Source organism: Saccoglossus kowalevskii, chromosome 1 (assembly GCF_978046115.1).
Source record: "Saccoglossus kowalevskii chromosome 1, keSacKowa6.1, whole genome shotgun sequence".
Taxonomy (NCBI): domain Eukaryota; kingdom Metazoa; phylum Hemichordata; class Enteropneusta; family Harrimaniidae; genus Saccoglossus; species Saccoglossus kowalevskii.
In genome coordinates, this window is record NC_140641.1 from 35,911,263 (window position 1) to 35,936,731 (window position 25,469).

At 33.1% G+C, this 25,469-nt stretch overlaps 1 protein-coding gene across 1 annotated transcript; it reads left to right on the forward strand.

The window, feature by feature from the left end:
• The first annotated feature begins 140 nt into the window (after positions 1-140).
• Positions 141-23,691, forward strand: LOC100368407 (uncharacterized). Its single transcript, XM_085501118.1, has 26 exons — positions 141-230; positions 1,779-1,967; positions 4,511-4,613; positions 5,039-5,102; positions 7,223-7,333; positions 8,183-8,296; positions 10,093-10,224; positions 11,067-11,276; positions 11,566-11,655; positions 12,108-12,234; positions 12,533-12,612; positions 15,003-15,061; positions 15,185-15,366; positions 15,673-15,749; positions 15,914-15,963; positions 16,394-16,589; positions 17,195-17,305; positions 18,286-18,385; positions 18,536-18,656; positions 19,078-19,231; positions 19,923-20,042; positions 20,226-20,521; positions 20,942-21,019; positions 21,396-21,559; positions 22,857-22,973; positions 23,271-23,691. The coding sequence occupies exons 2-26, from the start codon at positions 1,838-1,840 to the stop codon at positions 23,561-23,563; spliced, it is 3,279 nt and encodes a 1,092-aa protein (XP_085357244.1). The 5' UTR covers positions 141-230; positions 1,779-1,837; the 3' UTR covers positions 23,564-23,691.
• Positions 23,692-25,469: the final 1,778 nt, after the last annotated feature.

Below are 25,469 nucleotides of genomic sequence, written 5' to 3' on the forward strand. Positions count from 1 at the left end.
AAATTTGAAGTTGGCCAAAGTACTGCTATTAAATATCATTTATAGTTAATCAATTATTACCTCTGTTGTCGCGTGACTCTGTCTGGTATTTATTATTATACTTTTTTTAACAGGAGTATATATTATGCGAACGAGCCAGAAAGGTCAATTTGCCTCAGAAACAAGTCAGTGGTTTGTTTACGGTGTAGTCACGATAATTTCACGGCTAGTTTTCCGTCCAATTTAACAAGGTGAGTTCTTTAGCATTGTACCTGACGATTCCTAGATTACCTAAATCACGATCGACATTACACAGCGCAGTTATTTACTTTATATAATTTCTTAGATACGAAACTGCAGTCGGTAGCAGACAGTCCAGTGTTCGGACACTTCCAGTGCTGTCGTCCCCATGGCTATTACTAGGCCGAGCCTTACTTTCTTATGTATGTATGTACGTACGTACGCAGTCTTTCGATTTCAGCGTTTTGTCTGGCCATGTATCATGTTATGATTATTTTTCTTTGCCAGTTAATACGTTTGTGCTAACACAATGACTTCATGGGTACCTGTGTTAAGTTTAGGTCCGTCACCATAGGCCATCACCACCGTTATCTGATAGTTGGGTGTTCACTAAGATTTTATATTTTTTTTTTTAAAGATGAGATTTATTTGATGAAACATCGAAATACACCACAGACTTTTCCAATCTGAACAAAATTTTCTAATGATAATGAAAAACCAATAACACTGGTTTACTAGTTTCACTTGCAAATTTCATTAGAAATAATATGTTATTGACTAGACAGCAACACCTTAGAATTTGAGCTTCACTCGTCAACTCCCGGATCATTGTCTTGACAAATTTCATTTATTTTATTTTTCAGGAAATGAAATATATTTAATAGGTCATTGCACTTTTTTTTTATTATGTTATTTTCAGCACTAGACACGATCGCCTATTATGATGTTTATGTTAGACATTGCTATAATTTCTCATTCTTGCCATATTAGGTTTGGTTAGGCCAGGAAAAAAAATCTCTGTTTCTCGTTTCATGGAAATTTTAAAATGAGGCGAGGTGATTTATTTTTTATTTTTTTTTAATACTGAGCTAAAATAGAGGGAATTTGAGACAAGTGCGAGTACAAGCGTACTTTGGAATGCTTTAGAAGGAAAAACCGTCCGAGGCGCATAGTTCAAGATGATGTGCGTTGAAACAAGAAACAGAGATATTTTTTTTTTCTCAGCCGTTGTAATTTTTGATTAGCCAGTGTCTTTTATATGTAGTTTGTTTTGTATTACCAATTTAATCCATTTCAAGGAATTTTACATGTACATGTATCAATAAACAAGTGTCAGAGTGATACATACCGGTAATTGCATCGGTAGATGTATATCTTTTATTTTCTCATAAGTGTTTATGGCTGCCTAGAATATTTGTAATTAAGTCCATGTTATTCTGTCTCCAGTAGTAAGCACTAGATTTCAATGCGAAAAATGACAAATCCTAGCTTGGCTATCATGCACAAAACATTAGGGACTACTTTGAATATATTGTACAGTTGCTCTTGAAAAATTATTTATTAATTTCTAAAAATAAAATAATGAGCTAAATAAAAAAAAAAATCAAATTTGATAATCTGAAACCAAAAATAAACATATACACATACACACAAGGACAAGGGTATGAATGCATAGTACACCACCAATCCTGTGAGAAGTTAGGTAGACTTCAATCATGATGAGTATGGGCTGTCACTGTGTAATTTTAATTAAAATATGGTACATTTTATTCTTACAGGAAGATGTGATAAGTCGATGTGATTTCAGTAAATTTGAGAACTATAGCCTTCCATAAACATGTCTATGCGAACAAAAATTAACGGGTTTACGGCATGGGTAAATTTACGACTCATGCCGCACAACCTGTTATTAAACAATGTCGTTATGGATCTGTTGACGGGTACAAACATGAAAGTGCTGACAGAAAGTAAGTCTATTCATTTGTAGCTCCCGTGAGACGGAGCTTATGTGGTACCGGTGTCTGTGACTCTGTGACTAAAATTTATTCAACTGATAACTCAAGATCTACAATTTCAATTCAAATGAAATTTGGCACACAGTTAATATATGATGAGTAGATGAGCTGATTTTGGTTCAATTCCATGCATATTAATTAGTCAATTATTGCATTAATTAATTTATAAAACTTAAAGTCTTTAAAGTTTCTTAACAAATATTTGACTAGGGTGAGTAGCCTAATTTGCATATTGCAATAACGTATTCTGTCACAAAAAAAAACTGGTAATATTTCATTGGAAGGTCTGCAAGTTTTAGTATATATTGATTTATTATATCATGATGAATGTTATTTGAGCAGATACAGCGACTAAAAACATCAAATGTATGCGAGTATGGGGAGTACGCATGCGCAGTTTCAAGAGTGACGCTGGTTACATGTACAGTGTTCTCCTCGGGCCTGCGTCGCTTAGACAATAGCCGCGTAACTTTCGTTTTGCCCGCAATTCTGCAGTGTTCTCATCAGGTCTTTTAAGGGTATCGGGTCCGATACTGTTCTTTCTTTCCATGATACTGTTTCCCTCAAGCTGGGCCGTTTCCAGGCCATTGTTTTGCAATGATGAATCAGAACAGAACAATTGGTGTGAACTGATCGATCCTAACTTATTATCTGGATACTCGTATTCACCTGTGGATACTTCGGCCTACTTTCAAACATGAATATAGAAGGAAATCAATGATTTTTTTTCAGTATCGTTCCAGACTTTGCAAGAAATTTATATAATAATCACAGTGATCACTACTCTTGGCTTCAAAAATTATTTATGATCATTCAAAATATAGTGGCTATGGCTGTCGGTTCAACCCAGTACTGACCTTCACTGCTATTGTGACGCCACGAGCAGAGAAAAGGAAAGCTGAATCCCCGCGTCTACACTTAATCCATGTATAAGGCAGACACCCGACAGCAACAGCAAGGAAGTTTGTCAGTTTTATTCAAGATATAAATTTTCTATTTTACGCATTGGAGCTACACAACGTGACTGAATGCACTTCCAATGTGATCTAATTTGTAAACAATCTCTTTGCACACGACTCCCAGTGTCTTCTCCTCGAGCAGACAGTAATGTTTTACATTTGTTTTCGCATGGTTTCCATCTTACTCAAATAAAACGAAGCAGTTGATTCCTATTTTACTTAGTGTTTATTCTTGTTTGATATTTTTAAACAAAAATGCACTCATTAAACAAATAGTAAATATGCGAGTTTTTTGTTTTTGCCAAACGAGGACAAGGAAGACAAAATGCCGGTAGTTTTGTGTAGGGTCGATCGCGATCTTCGGTTTGTATCAAAAGCACGTCTCACAAATGAAATTTTTTTTTTCGAACGATAATTTGATAGCAATTAAACAAATGTCAATCGTTGGCGTATGTAAGGGCTGGATCACTTACTTTCAAGGGCTCAAAGTCCGGACGAACATTAAACTACGATGTTTTTATTTATCTGTTCTAGGTATGTTGTACAGACTTTTTAGTTGTACTATTTTGATGATTTAATTTCAAGAATCTGTCAAGGAAACAATCTGTTGTTACTTTACATGTTCACGTAGGTTTAATTTAGCAGATTTTACTTGTCAGCGAAAATAACGAAATTTGCCCATTGCGTCAGGAAGATCTATCCCGATTTGCTGCACTGAGGTTAATTGCGGTTTTTACTGCTCCATCGCTAATGACACTAATTACCAAGAATTAAAAAAAAAAGTGAAATTAAGTCACATTGGGAAAAAAGCCCATAAGAAAATCAAAGCAAAAATTATTCAACTGAAATACCTCTAGAAATACCTCATTCATAGAGTGCCTCATTAGTGCTCTTTGTTGACAAGTATAGTGTCCTTGCATGTTTTTCAAAATGCCCATATCAAAATCATGCGTTTCCATATACAGTATGTCATAGATTCTCAGACATCTTGATTAATTTTATTGATGGATTGACCTACATGCAATTACATTCACTTATTAGACAAAGCCTATACCTTTATAATACATGCTCTGATCCCACGGGAGCTACCGGTATTTACAGTTTAACTTTGATTTAGATTGACTTAAAATTTGAATCACATTTACTTCATTGTGAAGATTTTTTGAATTCACACATCAGTGGTTACAAAAAGCAGTTAAACTTTTGCAATTGCTGGCACCCTGAAAAGTTGCAAATGACAATCGTCTATATAAGCCTTTTCCTATTCTAAACCATGTAAAACATTTGCTTGCAAGTGAAGATACATGTATGTAATAAGATGTTCTTTTCACTATACACACTAAATAGTGAAATCATTAAAACACATAAATTATTGTCTTTTGAATTAGTGACACCCAACACACCAAAACAAAGCTGGTTGTAGTTTCTTGTACCAGTATATTATAACAGGTGATGTATGCATGTTCTTGTTCACTGCTGTTATGCAATTTTTCAAACATATTAATTTTAATTACACGTATTAAACGTATTAATTAGGTTTTACCGGCAATGACAACAAGAAGATACAGAGCTTTGATGATTTGACTCAACAACAAAAAATAACTCGAGTTGAATGGATTGTGCAAGAACTTAAAGAAAGGTTAGTATACATCTTGTCCATGGTAAAGACTACCCTGGACCATATCATTAATAAGGCCACACTTTACTTTTTACCTACATGTATGTTGTAAATTTTAGTATGTGTCCAATCTGATTACAATCTGATGCAGGTACATGTATAGGCTTAAATTTAAAAAAAAAATTGTATATGTTTTTTTATTTTTGTTTATTTAAATTTTTTTTATTTTATTTGCTGTTTTTTTCTATTGTATCCTGGTTACCTTAACATGTACAATATAAAAAGAAATATATAAAAATAAAAAAATAAAATTGGAGCCAATACCTACATCTGATTTTATTCTGATTAGTATACACCTAGTTTATGGTAAAGACTACATTGGACCCTATCATTAATAAAGTCACACATATATATGTTGTAAAATGAATTTATTCTTGTTTCTGTAGAGAAGTAATTCCTAAAGATGTATTTATTGACTGTCGATTATTTGCAATGAGACATGCTGAACATGTGAGTACACTGATATTATTATTATGTCATCTTTATATACAATATCACAATATTTTCTCTCAGGTTCACTTAAACAGACACAAGTGATTACGGCCAGAGTTTTGTATCAATCTAAGCTTGCCAAAATGAATCATAGATACCACAATCTGTAGTTATTGTACTGTATAAAATGGTCGACAGTGTTTCACATGGGTTTTTGATCTGCCCTGTGTTACGTCACACTGTGGTGATATGGGTTTTTGATCTGCCCTGTGTTACGTAACACTGTGGTGATATAGGTTTTTGATCTGCCCTGTGTTACGTCACACTGTGGTGATATGGGTTTTGGATCTGCCCTGTGTTACGTCACACTGTGGTGATATGGGTTTTTGATCTGCCCTGTGTTACGTTACACTGTGGTGATATGGGTTGTTGATCTGCCCTGTGTTACGTCACACTGTGGTGATATGGGTTTTTGATCTGCCCTGTGTTAGGTCACACTGTGGTGATATGGGTTGTTGATCTGCCCTGTGTTACGTAACACTGTGGTGATATGGGTTGTTGATCTGCCCTGTGTTACGTAACACTGTGGTGATATGGGTTTTTGATCTGCCCTGTGTTACGTAACACTGTGGTGATATGGGTTTTTGATCTGCCCTGTGTTACTAAACACTGTGGTGATATGGGTTTTTGATCTGCCCTGTGTTACGTCACACTGGTGATATGGGTTTTGGATCTGCCCTGTGTTACGTCACACTGTGGTGATATGGGTTTTTGATCTGCCCTGTGTTACGTTACACTGTGGTGATATGGGTTGTTGATCTGCCCTGTGTTACGTCACACTGTGGTGATATGGGTTTTTGATCTGCCCTGTGTTAGGTCACACTGTGGTGATATGGGTTGTTGATCTGCCCTGTGTTACGTAACACTGTGGTGATATGGGTTGTTGATCTGCCCTGTGTTACGTAACACTGTGGTGATATGGGTTGTTGATCTGACCTGTGTTACGTCACACTGTGGTGATATGGGTTTTTGATCTGCCCTGTGTTACGTCACACTGTGGTGATATGGGTTGTTGATCTGCCCTGTGTTACGTAACACTGTGGTGATATGGGTTTTTGATCTACCCTTTGTTACATCACATTGTGGTGATACACAAGCTATGCATGGGATAACATTTTCATGAAGATATTTGATTCGAACAACACAGGAAAATAACATAGCTGCAACTAATTTGCCTAACAATAGAACATATTAATTACTCTGTACATATCAAAGGCATGCCTTTCATCTATATAAATATTTATAAATTTCGTAGTTTAAACTGAAATGAGAGGTTTGTATTCCCAATTGAATAACATCGGAAAGTTTTTAAATAAAGATGTTATACACTGTGCTCGTTGATTGGTTGGTTTGTGTCAACTGTCATATATTTATAAAGATGAATGGAGTGTGTTTATTGCACCAAGAGTAAACATTGTTATGATTATTGAGCTCTAATGTTTTATCCTAATTTAGGGGTCTGCCCTACTCTATAATACTTTGGGAGAACCCTAAAACAAATGAGTAAACAAAAACTAAAATAATGACAGAACATATTTACAGTACATGTATAACTATTGTAGTATTGAAATATTTTTGCAAGGACTATAATAAGGCAACAAACTTCCTTGTGATTTACAATGTATCAGTAAACTAACTAACTAACATAATTGAAGTTAAAATGTTTAGTCTGCATACATTGTATTTATTTTCATGGTTGTGACAGATGGAACTAGTTTTCATATTTACCGGTAGTTGTACCATGACATCAGCAAATTTTGCCCCTGTTCTGATTTTTAAATGTAATTACATTGAAATGTATAAATGCCTCAATAACTTTCATTTAAAGTTGTTATGAGGAGTAAACATTGGTTAAAACTTGATACATCACATAGTACATGTACATGATTAAAGCCCTAGGAACATCGGATGCGGATGTTGCTCCTTGCGTGAAAGGCACAGACCAAAACACGTGTCACAAAAAATGGACGATTTGATTTTAAATTTCCTTTTTTTATAGCTCAATGTTGATCTGTGAGATCTGATTGTATACACTCACTCTCATAATAATTAGACAATATTTATTACTATTATTCTAGATATTTGATCTACTCTGGAAACTAATAACTCATGATATATGGTTTTGTTGGGAGAGGTTGGAATATATGTTGCAGACTGATGACCGTTCTGTTACTGAAGTGCCTTTCAAGGTGAGTTAAATAATATGGTAGCTCATCATACATACAAAGTCAAAATATTAGAATCAAACATGGATTTATAAGATAAGGGGTATACATTAGTGGTGTGATATGTGATCTTGTATGAATTTAAGTCTGTCAAAGAACTGGTTAGTGTTTGTCTTGGGCTGTTTTGCTAGTGTCCTTGTTTATTTGCAAAGTATGTATTACAATTGTTTTGCACTTTTGAATACCTTGACAATCATGCTCACTGCTGTTTACGTATAAGAGTCTTCCTAAGCTTCCGCTGTGACGCCATTGGTATTGTTTAGAAATGCATTTGAATACCATGCATGTGGCATCTTCATTGGATATCACTGAATATAAATATCAAGTTGCATACCCTTATTTTATAAATTCTTGTATCAAATTACAACGATATCTCAAATAATGGCTAAAAACAGTACAGTGAGTGTGATGACCGATTTGTCTTTATTATTATTATACATATTAGAAATCATTCACGTGGGGTGTGTTCAATAAGAAAAACATTTGTGAGTGTTCGGAGCATTTTTCTCTCAAACCTTTCATTGTGTCATCATACAATGCTATGAAATCACATTGCTGGCATAACCATTCAAAAATGTACATGTATTGTGCTACTGAACCAGATGTACTTGTATGATAATGGCACATTTCTGCTAGGTACCAAATAACTCAGTCAACTTGGAGATGTCGCATTATTGGGCTCTCAATAATCTTTTAGCATTGTCATTAAGGATATTGTGCTTCATCAACCCTCACATGAATTAACCTAAAAATATAAATAAATAAAATTGATATATTTAAAGTTTTTCTTACTGTTTTATTTATTGTATATAGTGGGTACCAGAGCCACCACCAGTCAAGAAAAAAAAGAAATTTAAGAAGTCATCTTCATTACTGTCAGGATTTGGTTCCTCATCAGTTGTCACAGAATCTTTGCCCTCGACACCTGTAAGTAGTGCTCTCTATGGCATGATTTTATTTTATTTTTTAGCTCTCTTCTTTCTTAATATCATCTCAAAAAAGTGTAATCTTACAGTTTGGATATAAACTGTATGTGTGCACTTCTTCATTGTACTGCTAAAACAATGCAAGATGCACATTACGTGTATATAAATTTATTGTCAAAATAACATGATCAAGTTTGGGATGAAAGGAGAGGATAATAAAATCTACAATATCTTTTTGTCTCTGATTATTTTGCTTATGTGCTGCATGAATGAATGTACTTAACAATATTAATAATGGTTTATTCGCCATACAATAGAGATACAAACAAATATATATCATAGAAAATAGACTATTTAACGATTGAGAAAAAAAAATCAGAATAAAGAAAAATGTAATTATAGATATTATAGCTGGAAAACATGTATTAACACAAGTGGTGCTTGTTGGGCCTGCTTCCTGAAAATTCTTAGCTTGTTAACATGAGATTGTTTGAGATGAGGGCTCAATTTTACATACATAAAAAAAAATATCACTAAAATGTAATACTTCTACTAATAATAGTTACAGGTCATAAATGTCAAAATATATACATTACAGCAAGTCTCGGAAGTATTGGGGCAGCCAATTTGCAAACTCGCTAGTGAATTGGCTAACTGCTTTGGCGCCGTCCTGTGGTCACGCCCACTCTTGGTTAATCTATATAACAGTAGGGAATGTCATACTTTAGTTGGATGACGATTTCACTTTCAAATATAAAAGGAAAAGTGTTCTATTTTCTTCGTGTAATGAGGTACATGTATTCGTATACAGGCTAAAACGAGGAATGAAGTCGAATTTTATTAGCGGTTGGTTCAATCGTTTTAACAAATCGTTTTAATGTGAAGATTTATTTTCCCCCTGATTTGTAGGCAACTGTTTCTCAACTTGTCTCTTTATTTAGTTTCAATCAGTGTTCAAGATGGCTACCACCGTATAGTAAATATCGGTGTATTAATCGCATTTATCATATTATCACTTGTACGCCAGCTGACTGTGGCCATTCTGAGGCTAACCAGGGAAACTACTTGTACATTATAACGCCTCACAAAGCAAATCATTCAGGAAATCCAGACATGTACCACTGAGGCTACGTAAAAACATTCTATGTCCCCTAAGGCAATATAGACTCGCCTAGAGTGGACGCGACCACAAGTCAGCGCCAGCAAGATTTGAAAGCTAACTGTTTAGTCAAAACCCAAGCAGTTAGCCAATTCGCAAGCAAGTTTGCAAATTGGCTGTCCCAATACCTGTGAGACTTGCTGTAAAGGGTGGTAGTCGTTACGCCACGCATGCACAAGATATATGCATCTCATATAAACAAAGATGGCGACTTTGACTGTTGCGTCGGTACAAACTGAGACGTTACTAAGCTTTAATTAGTATTTGAAGGTGACTGGAAAGTGTCAAAGGAGTCACCGATGGTAATTAGCACAAGTCACGCCCAGATCAAACCTCATACCGGTACTTGTGATTTTCATTAGAAAAGTGTATTGGATCAATGTTTATCAACACAAGTCTCGCACATGCACAGCTAGAGAGTTTTCTGTGGCAGTTGGTTTCAAATTTAGGTTCCCAAATGACAGCGTTCAATAGAAAACTATGCCAGTAACCTTTCAAAGAGAAGGTCATGAATTAATATGCATATTTGGTATTTGTATTGATTATATATATGTCTAATATACCTAGTTGATGTGAGTTCATGTTGCTAAAATGTAGAATGTTAATATTATAATTTATTTCTGTTCGGTTATTTTTAGGAGCCTGAGGCTGATGACTATGAGAAGTTTCCAGGAGCTGACATCATTAAGAAATTCAAACCTCGTCGAAAAAATTGGCAGCCACCTGATGGTGATGAGTGTATTATTGAGATGATTAATTCTATGTTGCAGGTAGATTTAGGATTTATCTTATAAAATACTCTTACTGGTATGAGGTTATCGCCAGGTGTCACTTGTATGTTGACTTATTAAAGTAACGTTATGGATTGTGTTATCCACAAACTATAGCTGACTACAGCCCATATCAAGTGTTAATTAACCAGCTACATGAGTAAGTGATATCAGGTGATAATCGTTTTAACACATAAACAATTCAAATTGTAATGATTTATGCTAATTACAGATTTATTCTAATCATGATAGAAATACCTGTGCCATCTTGGTTTTCAATAATCAGCATTCCATCACACTATTATAATAGCTATAGATTTTGAACATAAACTTTTCAATAGGTCTGAATTCATATAATGTGTATTTATGGATACTGTATAGTCTGTTGTCCTATCAGCTGTTACCTACATGTATGCAATAATTACATTAATTATGCACTGATTTTTAATTTCGCTAATAATTAAATCTGTTAAATTAAATCTACATGAACCTAACATTAGGGCTCATTGTTTTTTTCCTGCCAGATTCAAGAACTTAACACGAATATGCTCAAAACATTAAAATATAGCAATTAAATGCTGATGAAAATAAATGGTTTTACAGTATTGTACATCACACTGTAGGAGGAGGGTACATTTTTGGAAACATATTTAATTTAACCCCATTTCAGGGGGTAAATCACTATGCTTTTTGGGGAGAATTAATTTTATTTATATCTTAGTTTATGATTTTACTGTATGTGATGCATAAGCCACATTCATTTTTGTTGTTCATGCAGGGTATGCACTACTGTCCAGTAATTTTCCATTTATGTGCATGTACGGTATATTATTGTTTTACAGACCGTGAGAGAAGGACGGCGACTGGTGGTGGAGACTTTAGAAGACCTTGTTGACAGTCGTGTGTTGTGTGCATTAGTCAATTCCTTTGCACCCGGTACATTTACAACAGAAATCATGTTGAATGATAGATGGACTATCAATTTAGCATTAAAAGTATTTGAAAAAATGATTCGATTAGAAACTCTTGTTGACTCTGAAGATCTTGTGCAGGTGAGCAGAATATTATTATAGAAGAGTAATGCTATGCCATCATATTTTATTTATTTAGCTAATGCACTAACTTCTATGTTGAAATGATTGTATACTGCATAGTGTTATTTTATGAGTTGGAGTTGTGAAATTTGGGAGCTGTATTCCGTACACTGACTTTTAGAGATTTATCACTTGTAGTGAAATTGTAATTGCTTTATTACTGGAAGTCTTGCATGTGGTTAAACCAATTATTCATTATGCTATTTATGCGTATGTCTTTGATATCATAGTATCGTCTTATTTCTAGGCTGATCCAATGGCAATGTCAGCTTACCTCTGTGTTTATTTCATGTGTGGATTCAAGTTAAGACAAGCAAGATCTGTTATTAACAGACTCGTAAGTACAATGTACCTTCTCTTTATGTCCATATAGCATTTATAAATCACAACAAGACATTAGTAGTACATGCGCCTATATGAGACATGTCATAGTCAAAATAAGTCATATTTTAATGATCTAGCATGGAATAAAAATTGCAAATTTTCCAAAGTGTTCATGCAGCATGAACAAAGCAATGTAACATACAGTGAAACCTATACTATATAAGAGTACATACTGTTGACTAATTAAGACAGATTTTATTGAAATATTGTCACTGCTATATTAACTGCTACATGTCAAATAATATACATGTACAAGTAGTGTTCTACCTTAAGTACATGTTACACATACTAGAAATTAAATTATCTTTACAATGATTGAATAAAAACATCCATCCAATACAGCTGTAGAATACCATTATGTCTAATAGACATTGTATGATAATTAGAGGTTATTCCACTTCACAGGCCGAATTGGTTCAACTAAACCGTGAAGCCAATTATGAGTTGGAGAATTTCCCAGCCATAATTAATACTATGCAGCAACTGAAAAGAAAAAAGGAATTGAAAAGTAATCTGGATGCTTACGAAGAAGGTGAGTGTACATACTAGTTACCATACAGGTTCATTTATTATAGATCAAGTATGTATTGAAGACTAAGAATACAGACAATGCCATGATTGTAGTTTCAGTTTTGATCAATGTTCCTGTGCACTAGATGTGTTAATTAGAAATAATTTTTCATTATTGAATATTTTCTAGGTTTAGATTTCATTAATTCTGTGTTAACAGCATTAATTGCAAAATTTTAAAATCCGCAATTTGGTCAATGAAAAAATCTTCGTGTATGCTAATGTTTGATCAAATCTGTCATGTTTTTGTGTTTCCATAGAAACAAAGAAACTTCAGAAGTTGTATGATGTAGGAGAGTGTGAGAGATGGTGGAAACATATTGATGAAATACAAGCAGAGGTGAGACAACACAATGCTATACGCAGCTATAAACACATGGATTATTCTCAGTGTATCAACCTCGCTAACTCAGAAATGAAGTTCAACAAAATTACATCTCTGGAAAATTCCTAGTTTATTTGATTATGTTTTTTAATTCATACAAGAGTTATACATGTATAGTACACTGTACTCTTGTAAATATAATTATAGTTAATCTTTGTGTACACATATCGATAGTATATTGCAATCACTGTAATAATAATAATAATAATAATAACTTTATTGCATCCTTAGAATTACAAATGTTCTATTGGTTTACAGCAATAAATATATAAGTGATTAAAAAAAATCAAAGTACGATAACGTAAAAAATAGAAAAAAAGAGTCAAAGTATTATATCCAAAAAAAGCTCATTTCTTAAAATAAATGATTTATGTAAAAATTCCCCTAAAAGTTTTATTATATTTCTGTCATTACTTTTCATTAAATATGTGAATTTTTGCAGGTTGGTAATGATTTCTTTGGGGAATAAAATATTGGAAATAAAATCATTTCTATCTGTTTGATATCGTGGGCAAACTAAAAGAAAGTGTAATTCGTCTTCGATCTCCTGTAATGGGCATTGTTTACAAATTCTATTTTCTAATGGGGTTTTTGGATTGGTATGTCTGCCTTTTTCAATGGCTAGATTGTGACTACTTGTCCTGAATCTAGCCATTGATATTCTTTGATTATTATCCAAAACATTAATGTAATTTTCCAGATTGTAATTAATTTTAAATTTAATGTATGTTCTCAGTTTTGTTTTTTCATTTGTCATATTCTCTCTCCAGTATGTTATGTATTGTTGTTTAATAGTGCTGCTAATTTCCTTAATATTTTGATGTGATAGTTGTGATGTTTTAGAGAGGTCTACATCTTTTAAGATATTTTTGACTGATGTTTCCCATTGTGCTTTTGACAAAGTCTGATCGTTTAACGCTATCTTTGTATAATTATTTTGTGACTTGTCTGTGACACGGGACCAGAACTTAATCATATTGATTTTCACTTCAGTTATCAATGGAAATGCTCCAATTTCACCCCGACATGCACTATTCGCTGTGTATTTATTAAGCCCAAGTAGTTGTTTAATGAATTTTAGATGCACTTTTTCTGTTTAGTTTTGTCCCAGTTATTGTTACTCATATTTTCCATTCCCCAAATTTCAGATCCATACAGTAAAATTGGTTTGATACATATATTAAACAGATGGATGTACGTTTTACAGTCTGTTTCTTTTGGTAAAGACTGCTTTAGTGCATACATGGCTTTGATTGCTTTATCTGCTAGGTTGTCTCTAGCTTCTGTAAATTTACCATTTGACTGAAAGATTATTCCAAGATAATTATATGAGTTGACACAGCAAAGTTTTTGATTTTGATAATAGAATTGTTCATTTCTTTGTAGTGTTCCCCTTCTGAATACAAGAATTTTAGTTTTCGCAAGATTTACTTTGATTTTCCATTTTTGGCAATAATCTTGCAGTTTATTTAATGCATTTTGTAGGCCATTTTCTGTTATTGAAATTAGCACCAGATCATCGGCGTAAAGTAGCGAGTTAATTTTTGTGAGTAATTTATAAAACAATCCATTACGCCAGACACTATCGAAGGCTTTTTGGAAGTCTATAAAGCATGCATATAATTTTCCATTTAGCTGGAGATATTTTTTAACAATTGTTTTCAGTACAAAAATGTGGTCTGTTGTGCGGTGACCTTTACGGAACCCTGCTTGATTATTGTTAATTATGTTATTTGTTTCAAGGTATTGGGTAATTCTATTATTTATTATAATACAGAATGTTTTTCCCATACAACTTGATACAGCTATTCCCCGGTAGTTTCCTGGGTCGTGTGAATCACCCTTTTTATAGATGTGTGAAATAATACTAATATTCCACGACTTTGGATAAATTCCGGACTCTAAAATAAGGTTAAAAAGTTTTTTTAATGGTTTTATCAACGAATCTGAGCTGCATTTCAAAAGCTCAGAGCAGAAGCCATCATAACCAGGTGCTTTTTTATTTTTAAGTTTTTTAATAGCATTTTTTATCTCTTTTTCTGTTATTTTATTGTTAATAAGTTTATTAGATTCATTTCTGTTTTCCATTTCTGACATATCAGAAATGATATTATTTTGCAAATTGTTGTTCTGATCAGCTTTGTTTAATATTTTATAGTATTCTTCCCACTGTTCTACAGAAATAGGATTAGATTGATTTTTATGAGAATTTTTCAATTCATTAATGATTTTCCAAAATTGATTGGGATTTGCAGTTCTCAAATATGTACATGTGAATAGATATGACAGACTGTAAACAAGATGTACTACTTGCTGATTTACCAATGATTTGTATCTCTTTGTAGACACGGGGAATTGTAGCCGAGAGAATGCGACAGAGATTTGACACAATTACTGTACCCAGGTAACTTAATGTTTATAGTGTTTCCAGTATAGTTGTGTATTAGTCTATGTTGACCATGCATTTTGGGGTGTGTTTATGATAGCTGGCAGTAGTGCATTACTGTATTTTGCCTTCTTTTTGTAGGAACATCACCATCACTGATTTGTGCTTGTCTATGGTCATTAATCTTAATCTGACAAGTGGATCAGGGTTTTATCACGCAAAATCCAAAGAAACATTTACACCAGATAGGAAGATTGTACTCAAAGATGTTAACACTGGTGACTTCATTGACGATTTCACACAGGCTAAAGGACAAAAGAAAGGTAGAGGAATTATTTCATTCCCACTGGAATTCTTGCTTCATCTTTAGTATTTTGTGCCTTGTCAACATCGACAAGAGAAGGCTTCCATAAACCCTACATCATTGTGCTGTGTGGGCTTCCACTGAATCAATACTTCAATACTTAGTGCCTGTTTACCAAGTGGCTATACAATTTAAAAGCTGAAGAAAAACAACACAGTACTGTCCATTGTTGCTAAAACTATTTTATCTTCAGTGGAAACACATGCTATTTAAGATTACATAGAAGATGAAGTAGTCACCAATACCATTTTTTTTTTATTTTTAGTCTCTATAAGAAAAATACTAGGTTTGCCAAAACATGATGTGATTGAAGTAAATCCCTCAGATTACCCACAGTATGAGGTAAGATACTTGGATTGTGAGTACTATAAAATCTTTACAATATTTATTTTATGATAACAATTTATGGCAGGTATCAAAATAAACAGATCAGAAAAACCACTATCTCTCTATCAATCATTCTAGGAACATTGTGTGACATTCTGATGTCTATTCTCTCTCAACAGATGTACTTTGAAAGTCAGTCTAGGAATAAAACACTAAAGGCTGGAAGCATGTAAGTCTCATCTATACTTGATTTATTACTGTACTTGATTCACTTACAATGTACTTGAATAGTTGTATGTCATGTGACATTCATGTTCCGCGACTTTAAAATAATGATTATCCTTTATTGAAAGTGAGAAAGCTTTCGAAGCTTCCCAATTTTTGTGATAACAAATTACTATGTATTAGGGATGTTTGCGAATGGGCATGATTTGATTTGGGTGAATGTCTGAATCTTTCCTGCGAAAATTAGGTGCAAAGTTTGTTTATTTTTATGTATTTTTTGATAATTTTCTTGTATTTGTTATTTTGAACCAGATTGACGTAATTTCCTTTTGACTACATTTAGATTTATTTTGTGAAATGCTACAAAAGCTAACTTTGGTGTTTACGGAGTTGAATTGCAAGTTGACCTCTGCTATATAATTGTTTAATTACAGATTCTTATACCAAGTATTTCCTGGGAATACATTACAGTGGGAACTCCTGTATTTTAAAGCTGCTAAAATGGGAGAACTTGACACAGTGCAGAAATTGGTTGTCTTTTTTAAATCCAAAAGACCCACATTTATTAATGCTAAAGAAAAGAGAACAGGAAATACTGCACTACATTGGGCAGCAAGAAATGGGCACTATGTATGTATTACTTGTATGAATTATATGTTGATGTCTTCTCAAAATAACACTAATTGCAATTTTTTTAGCCCTTTGAGTGTCAAAACCAAATTTAAATATTAAAAGTTTTGATCACCTGTAGCTAAGACAATTTTTTTAAGAAATTGTCCAAAAAAATACAGAGAAGGCAATATATTGGCTGTAAAAAATATGGTGCCAATAAGGGTTAAAACAGCAGTTATACAATAATATAATTAGGCTCTCTTACTGCCTTTCATGACCTTTGTATACTCATTTCAAGTAATAACATTATATTTGCCTGAAACGCTACCAGGTATATTCTGTGTTTCATTCACATTGGACTTAATACCAGAGCTATATGACCCTCTCAACATCGAATAGCAATTTTTTTTCATAATTCAAATAAGATAGAAATACATACATGCTTCCCAAAATGACAGTCAAATAAATAAAATGGCTTTTATCTCTTAATATTATGATATATCTGGAGCTATATTCAATTTCTTGATGATTACTTCTAATGGTGCATTAAAAAAAATTATTAAAAATGACACTGCCATTTTTTAGAGTTTGATATCACTATTCTTGTAATTTTTTTTGCCCAGAAAATGGTATTATATTTGCTAGAAAATGGAGCTAATATTGATGCCAAGAATTCTAATGGTGCTTCACCATTTTTCTGTGCTGTGGAAGGCCTGACAAAAGGAATAAGTCAGGTCAGTACATTTATAACCAATAGATACATATTACAAATTCAAAACTACTGTGGTATGATATTTAGCTCCGCTGTCGAGCGGAGCTTATCTTACGAGTGATTGTCCGTCGTCGTCTGTGTCAATGTTTTACTTTTTCGACTTCTTCTTGAAAACTACAAGCCTGAATGCTTTGATACTTGGTGTATATGTACCTTGGGTAGACTTCTCTTAGATTTGTTCATTTCATGATGATATCTTCAATTCTCTAATTTTGGTGAATATTTTTGTAATTTTTGGTAAAAAGTGATATTTTCAACTGCTTGTTAAAAACCACAAGTCCAATTGCTTTGATATTACATATATAGGTACTACATGTGGACCTCTCTCAGATTTGTTCATTTTGTAATGATATCTTTAATTCTCTAATTTTGGTGAATATTTTTGTCATTTTTGGTAAAAAGTGATATTTTCGACTTCTTGTTGAAAACCGCAAGTCTAATTGCTTTGTTATTACATGTATAGGCACTACATGTGGTTCTAATTCGGATTTGTTCATTTCATGATGATATCTTCAATTCTCTAATTTTAATGAATATTTTTGTCATTTTTGGTAAAAGTGATATTTTCCACTTCTTGTTGAAAACCACAAGTCTGATTGTTTTGATACTATACATTTTGTTCATTTTCTAATGATATCTTCTGTTCTTTAATTAAAATGTGCATTTCTAACAGCGGAGCTATCTCAGCCGAGAGGCTGCTTGTTTTTATTTACAATAGTTAATGTTGATGTCTGTATACATGTCTTGTGGGGACATGTCTTGTGTTTTCCATTGAATTTTAAATAATGACACTATTTGTTCTGTAAATTCTCTTATGTGATGTCTTATTCACAGACATTAGAGATAATCTTTGCATGTGTACAAAAAAATGTACTTGTATAGATAGCATGCATTTTGTTCAGTACCGTTATTTTAAAAAAAAATCCTGTTGTTTGTTTTCAGTTGTTGGTGGAATGGGGTGCTAATGTTCATGCAAAGAACAACCAAAGTAGAACTGCTTTTGTTCTTGTTAGAAATGACGAACTTAAAGTATTTCTTTTAGGTATGTCTGTTTTTATATGTATAACATTTATACATATTATTGTGTCCTAAGAGTATGTAACCATTGTGGTATGTACCCCTATGGTAAACAAAGGAACTAGAAAATTTGTTGATCATTGCCCTTCTGTAATAAGACATTTTATATTTTCAGAATATTATGAACATCTAACTGATGTTGTGCCTAAGTTAATGGATGGAGATGTAGAATTACTCAAATGTTTAGTGGAATATCATGTCACTGGAATACGCCAATTTTCCAGTCTACGAAGCAGGTAATTGTCTTTCATTTGGTTTGCTGGAAATTATCTGTTACCATAGTAGAGCTGCATTGTCTTCTATATTTAGTTGAAAGTCTTCAATATATGAAGTAACTTGGTACTTGAACCGATTCAAAAGTTACAGCGTTTGTGATTTATCCATCTAAGTCACAGTTTGAATTTTAGCTTTTGTAATACGATCACCTTTAGTTAAAATTCTGATTCAATAATGATGACATATACCTGAAGATGCTAACAATTCAAACACATAAATTTCTGAAAATGATTGTAATTTTTGGTCATTTGCATATGACAGGGATATCTTGGCTATCATAGCAACTGTTTTATTCAATACTTGACACAACTACTGCATATGTCAAGGGATTCAATAACATTAGACATTTTACTTCAATCCATGGTATGTCTCTTCTTAAAGGTGTGTTAATGGTAGTACATTGATCCACACTGCTGCTTATTTTGGAGCTATTCAGGTGATAAAAGTACTACTCAAAGAGAGAGTGGATGTCAATCTACTGGACTATAAAGGAGCCACCCCACTACACCGGGCAAAGGATATTGACACAATAAAGGTAGGGTGATATGATCTAGTGTTCTCCCTAACAGGACTGATTTTGTAGATATCTAGTCAAAATAGAATCCTCCAAGCTGAGTCAGCTTTGTTGACTTCTGAAGAGAAGTCGTCAAGAAAAAATATCAAGATTGTATGTGACTGCTAGATCACATCTGAAGGTGCAAACAAAATTGTTAATTTCCTTGATTTTTTTCAATGATATATTAAGTCAATGATATGCCAGGGATGAGTATTATGAGGTTATTACGAGGATATCTCAAAGTATGCACGAAGACAGTACAGCAGGAGTATCGACCAACGCGCAGCAGAGGTCACTGCGATGACGTACTGTCAGAGTGCATACTTTGAGGTACCCTTGTAATAATCTTATTATTATTATACATCTTTTCTTTCCAAGTGGAACACAATTACTAATAAAATAAATATTGGGTCAAAACTGAATTTACATGAACGAAATTATCATATTTTTTGTTTGTCTTCTAACCATTTATCTTGGCTAGTTTGTTTGAAATTCACTCACTACCAGTTTTTCAACATATAACTGGAGCTGGATCATCGACATATACCGGTAACCCTGGAGCCACAAAACCATGGCTACAACTATGGTATGCACTTAAAAGTGACTTTGACAATTAATGTAATAATATTGTAACAAATATGTAAACTCTCATGAATGACTTTTACCATAGGTATTGCTTGATAATGGTGCCTTAATTAATGCTGAAGATTCAGAAGGTAATACAGCATTACATGTGAAGTGTTATGGTGAATCAAATAAACCAACGGAGACACAATGTATTAAATTACTGGTGAGTGTAAACTACACAAGTTATAGATAACCACCTGGAAGTTATATTGCGATAGTTTTTTGAAGATTTTGGTTACTTCTGAATATATGGTTAGAAATATAGTATTAAAATCATGTACAGTAGTCTCTATATTTAGAATAGATGATTAACTTAAGTTTGTATTTTTTTTATTAACACCCACAGTTGGCTAAGGGAATCTCCTTAACGCACAGAAACAACAAACAACTTCTTGCAGCCCATTGCTGTGCCATGCAGGGAAGAGTTGATGCATTGGAAATTCTACTTGAATTTGATAAAAATGCTGAAATCCCTCAAGCACTGGATAAAGAAGATCCTAAATCTCCACCTAGTCTGATTCATCTCGCCATTGCCAATGACTTCTTGGATTGTTCACAGTGGTTGGTGGACAATGGTTATGAGTTCAAGTCAGGTGAACAAGATTTACTGGTACATAGAATACTAACGGAACAAATTAAATGGTAGGTTTCTAACTCAATGTGGTAGGGCTCAATTTTAACATGTGGTGGTGCACCTCGTGAATGTGACATACATGTAATATTTATAAAGTACCTGAACATGTGGTCGAATTTGGAGCTGAATTAAAATTGTGGATGTTACTAATCTTTTATACTCATTATTGTTTAATGTTATTACTTTAAAAACATATAAATAATAATTTTTAGATAATATGTAATTATATTCAGATTCATATCAATAATAACTTGTTCAGCCTATGTCACCTAGCAAAAGCTCTAGATTTTTAACAATTCAAAATAAAGATAAAGATGTAATTATGAAAAAAATTACATTAAATTCACAATTTGGTCTGCAGCTCAATATTCATCAATTTTACTGAACTGAATACTTCAGATTTGATTATTCTTTTATAATATTTTCAGCAAAAATCGAGTTGATGTAATGAAGTTTTTGTTAGATAATGGCGCAGACATGTCACAGAGATATGCAGGTGGAAATACGTAAGTATGACTTGTTTTCATAACATGTGATGGGCGGCACAAACAATATATTAAATGTATGCTAGGATCCAGAGATGGTTGTCAGGAAAAGGGAAAATTCTGTTATGTGAATTTCAATCTTTGCAAAAAAATTATGGGTCACAATATAGCTGCGTGATTTTAGAGTATAACTCTATATATACATTATTATCAAGAAATAAATATTATCTAATGAAATTGTTGACTACAATTATATGAGGCATCGGCACACATGTGCATCTGTTTCTTTGAGAGGCCAACAAAATACCTTTCTGAATTGATTGTCAACTCTGTCTACATGTACCTGGTATATATGTACTAGTTTTGGTATTTATAACGTGATGTGTCGTATTCTCAGTGCTCTACACTATGCATCAGGCATGACCGGACCTACAGATATTCTAGAATTATTGATAGCGTACGGAGCCAATGTAGATGCCGTCAACGATGATTCTGCATCAGCCTTATTTTTTTCAATGCAGTGTAATAATATGTATGCTGCCAGTGTACTCATTGATAATGGTAAGATACTTAAACTTCATTTGTATTAGTAGTATAAGTATATGCTGAAAATTGTATTATTATTAGTAATCCAGTCTAAAGCTAGTTTTGATGCTAAATTCTGGTGGTACCGGTATTCATACTATGAGGTAAATACGAGGATACCTCAAAGTACGCACTAAGACAGTACAGTAGGAGTATCGACTGATGCCCAGCAGAGGTGATGCGATGGCGTACTGTCTGAGTGTAATCATTCCATATTTGAAATTTGCATCTCCTTATATGGTAGGATGAAAATATCCTGTAAAATACCGCAAAATTACGGCACGCTGTAACTTATGGCGTTACGGTGACAGATGTATAATAATAAGTTACAGCAATAATATCAACCAACACTTATTAAAGGTTGATGCATTCCAGTAATGCCTGAGTGCATACTTTGCAGTATCCTTGTGATAACTTATACGGTACATCTTTTTCTTGCTCGTAGTAATGATTTAATGAAAAATATTTGTTCAAAATGGCAACGAGAAACCTTTTGTGCTGTGCGAACATTGTGTTCAGTGATGGGATTCTATTTCAACCACACACCGATATATATATGTTAAAATGTAACTTCAATAATCTTTATTTAATTTACTTCAAATAAAGAAAAATTTGAATCTTTAAATGAATGCAACCAAATTTTGAAATGAATGCAGATAGCTTTATATGGAACAGTAAATTCTGTCATTTTTGGTGCTAAATGTATACTAATTGATATTATCTGACTTTGATATCTTGGATTATATATACTGATATTCAAGTACAATTATGGGCTTGCCAACAGATTATACTCAATTCCCAGTGTGTGGGTTACTCACAATGAAATCCTGGTGTATTCTTGGAAGGTGCATATACATGTACATTATCTATATGTAATTCTTATTGATCATATAATATTTTATCAAATTATCTCATGTTATAATATCGTGTCTGTTATTTTTATGATGCAGTTTGATTTCATTACAATACCAGCTGATACTTTTTTGGTGTGTAAATCAGTCTGAATTGGACATTCAATGCAGAACCAGAAAAAAATGAATTTTATTTGGTTAAAAGTGACATTGTAAATAGTGAATATTATGCTCGTTTTTCCTTCTTACTAAGTTCCAAATTGTACCATAATGCACAGTTCCTGGGACTGTGCCTTAATATTTCATGTCATGTTTCTTTCATCTATATGTAGAATACTGCCTATAAGATAAAACATGTAAACACTACTAGCAAAGACACTTTAGAGTAATTTTGAATACTAGTACTATTCATATCATTTCAGGTGCCAATGTGCGTCATAAGAATATACAAGGGTTGAGTTCATTTGATTGCATTATGGATTTTGATGAGTGGATTGAATGCCCTTACTTCAATGATGAGATTAAAGCTAGACTCAAGGGTGAGTACAGTGGCACCAGAATGAAGACAAGAGCATTGTGCAACATATACAATATCTTACAAGTTACTATTATCACAGCTTTGTAAATATGCTAATTTCAAAATCATGTCACAGAATGCCATAAATTAAGGTAGCACTAAATTGTAAATGCTGTATTATATAGCGCTGATATAAATTACAGATATGTGTTTGTGGTCACTCCTAATAGAGCAAATCAGGTCATGTGATAAATTAGAATGTACAATGTAGAATAGACAACTGAATTTGAATATTTTATTTTCTCTCTCAACTTAACAGCCTACAGCTTGAAACACACCAGGGACTTAGTGCGTGCCATTACCAAGAAGGTGAAGGGAAACCAATCTGTACATGTTATGCAGCAGTCTTCACCCACCATGCCTGCCTCATTGCTGGGGTCACAAAGCAAGACTTTGGCATTGAATCAGTCACAAGGCTCATTGCAGACTCAAAGTAAAATGTTGATTCCTATTAGTCCACAGTTACAACAGATTCCTATGGCAACCAGTTCTGGGAGAACAAGTGGTGTCATGTTTCCTCCATTGAAGCAGAATAGTTTTCTGATGTATTAGTGTTATTAAGTATCCTAATTCAACTAACTTGGTTACATGTACAAAAACATTTATCAGAAAATTAATTTTGATGTATTTCATACTTTGTGTATTCTATTTCATTTACAAAATGATATACAAGGTATTTGCCAAGGTATGTTTTATTCAAATCAAATTTGAATACAATAATTTTGATTCATAACATGTTATGGTTATGCCAAAATCATATACATGTGTAAATAGTATGTATATAGTTGTTTTTTACATCTACGTCTACATTATGGTCATTATTCAACATTGTTATGGTATTCACTGGGAATTCTTCAAAAAATATTTTTTACTCATGTTACATTTTTTAATGGTACCAAGTTCCGTCCAGTTTAATACAACTTCTGTAATTTCAAATGAAGGATATTTTAAAAAAAATTATTTCTCTTGAAGCCAGTAATTGAGTCTACTTAAGACCCGATATGTCCTTATTTTATTTCCATTCACATTGAAATATATGTAATAGTTTTACAATGTTTTATTTACCTCTGCTGTGTACATTATGCGTGTGTTGCTGGAAATAATGTTCACTTTTGTATGTAAACATGTATAATACAATATTTTATACAAAAATTAATGTTTTGCGAGTTTGAAGCTTTTCTGCTGTATACCAGGGTTGGTTCACTGTTCAGGTAATGCCTAGACTAGTGAGTTGTGGTGAGGAACCATATGCAGGTGCAGATATTGGTGGTAGTAAATATTCAATTACTCAGAATGTTTAATAATTAGTATGAACCATTTTATCTACCTCATGTTACCATACCTTAGTCTATGTTTAATTATGTTCATAAAAGAAAATGTTCCTTATCAATTTAAAGCCAAAGCATGTATATTCGGATGATATTTAAGTTTTGTAAATGTTAACTGCTCAAAATGATTTTACATAATTGCATGTGAATGGAACAGATGATGTAGTACTGTAAAAAGCCTCTGTTTAGTGCCAAATTTGGATGATTAGAAATTTGTACATAGACCATTAGATGATTTCACGTCAGTATCTCTGGGACTTATTGTATCTCTATATTTGTATCCATGGAATACAAAGTTCTCTGGTATTTTGAACAACTAATTTATCTGTTAAAATAAGGTTGAGACAATAAAACATTTGTAGGACTGTTCTAGTGATTGTCACTATTCCATGAAATATGAATAGGATGAGAAAGATGGCACCAATATGTTATGATGTAAGACATGGAAATCCACAAATTGTATATTGGTATTTGTAATATGAGATTCTGTACAATAAAATATATTATAATATGATGTTATCTTCTGTTTGTTTTTTCCTATGTTTATTGGAAATATGTGTACTTCTTTTACAAATGCTGTGGAGATGAATGTGGTAATTAACTAAACAAAAATTAAATTTAAGTAGACTAGCAATATTTCACCAGGTTTACATCGAATATTTTTTCTTCGATTGACCTTGGCAAGCATGAGTGATTACAGTGTACCTCCAGAGTTTGGCGAGGATTTGTGTTAATCTATGGGTATTATACATTTATCACATGCATATTTTTTCTACACCACGAAAAAAGTGAAAATGAGTGTTGAAAGTGGAACTATTGCTGAATAACAGAATACAAAAATATCCTTGCGTGCGCCTTTAAGCTAATTTGTTTATGTCACATTGGAACACCTTTCTTTATTTACTGTACTTCAGATGCAGAAGCGATATCGGAGTGTGGAAAATAAAATCTCGTCACTGAACACCGACAGAACACGAATGTTCACGCCGGGCGAAACGTTTTTGTTTGCCATTTCGTACTGTTATTAGATTATTTCTACATGCAAGAAAAAATGTACAATAATAAAGTTTTCACGTGATTACCACAAAGTATGCACTCAGACTTCCGCTACGTGTTGGTAGACCACCGTA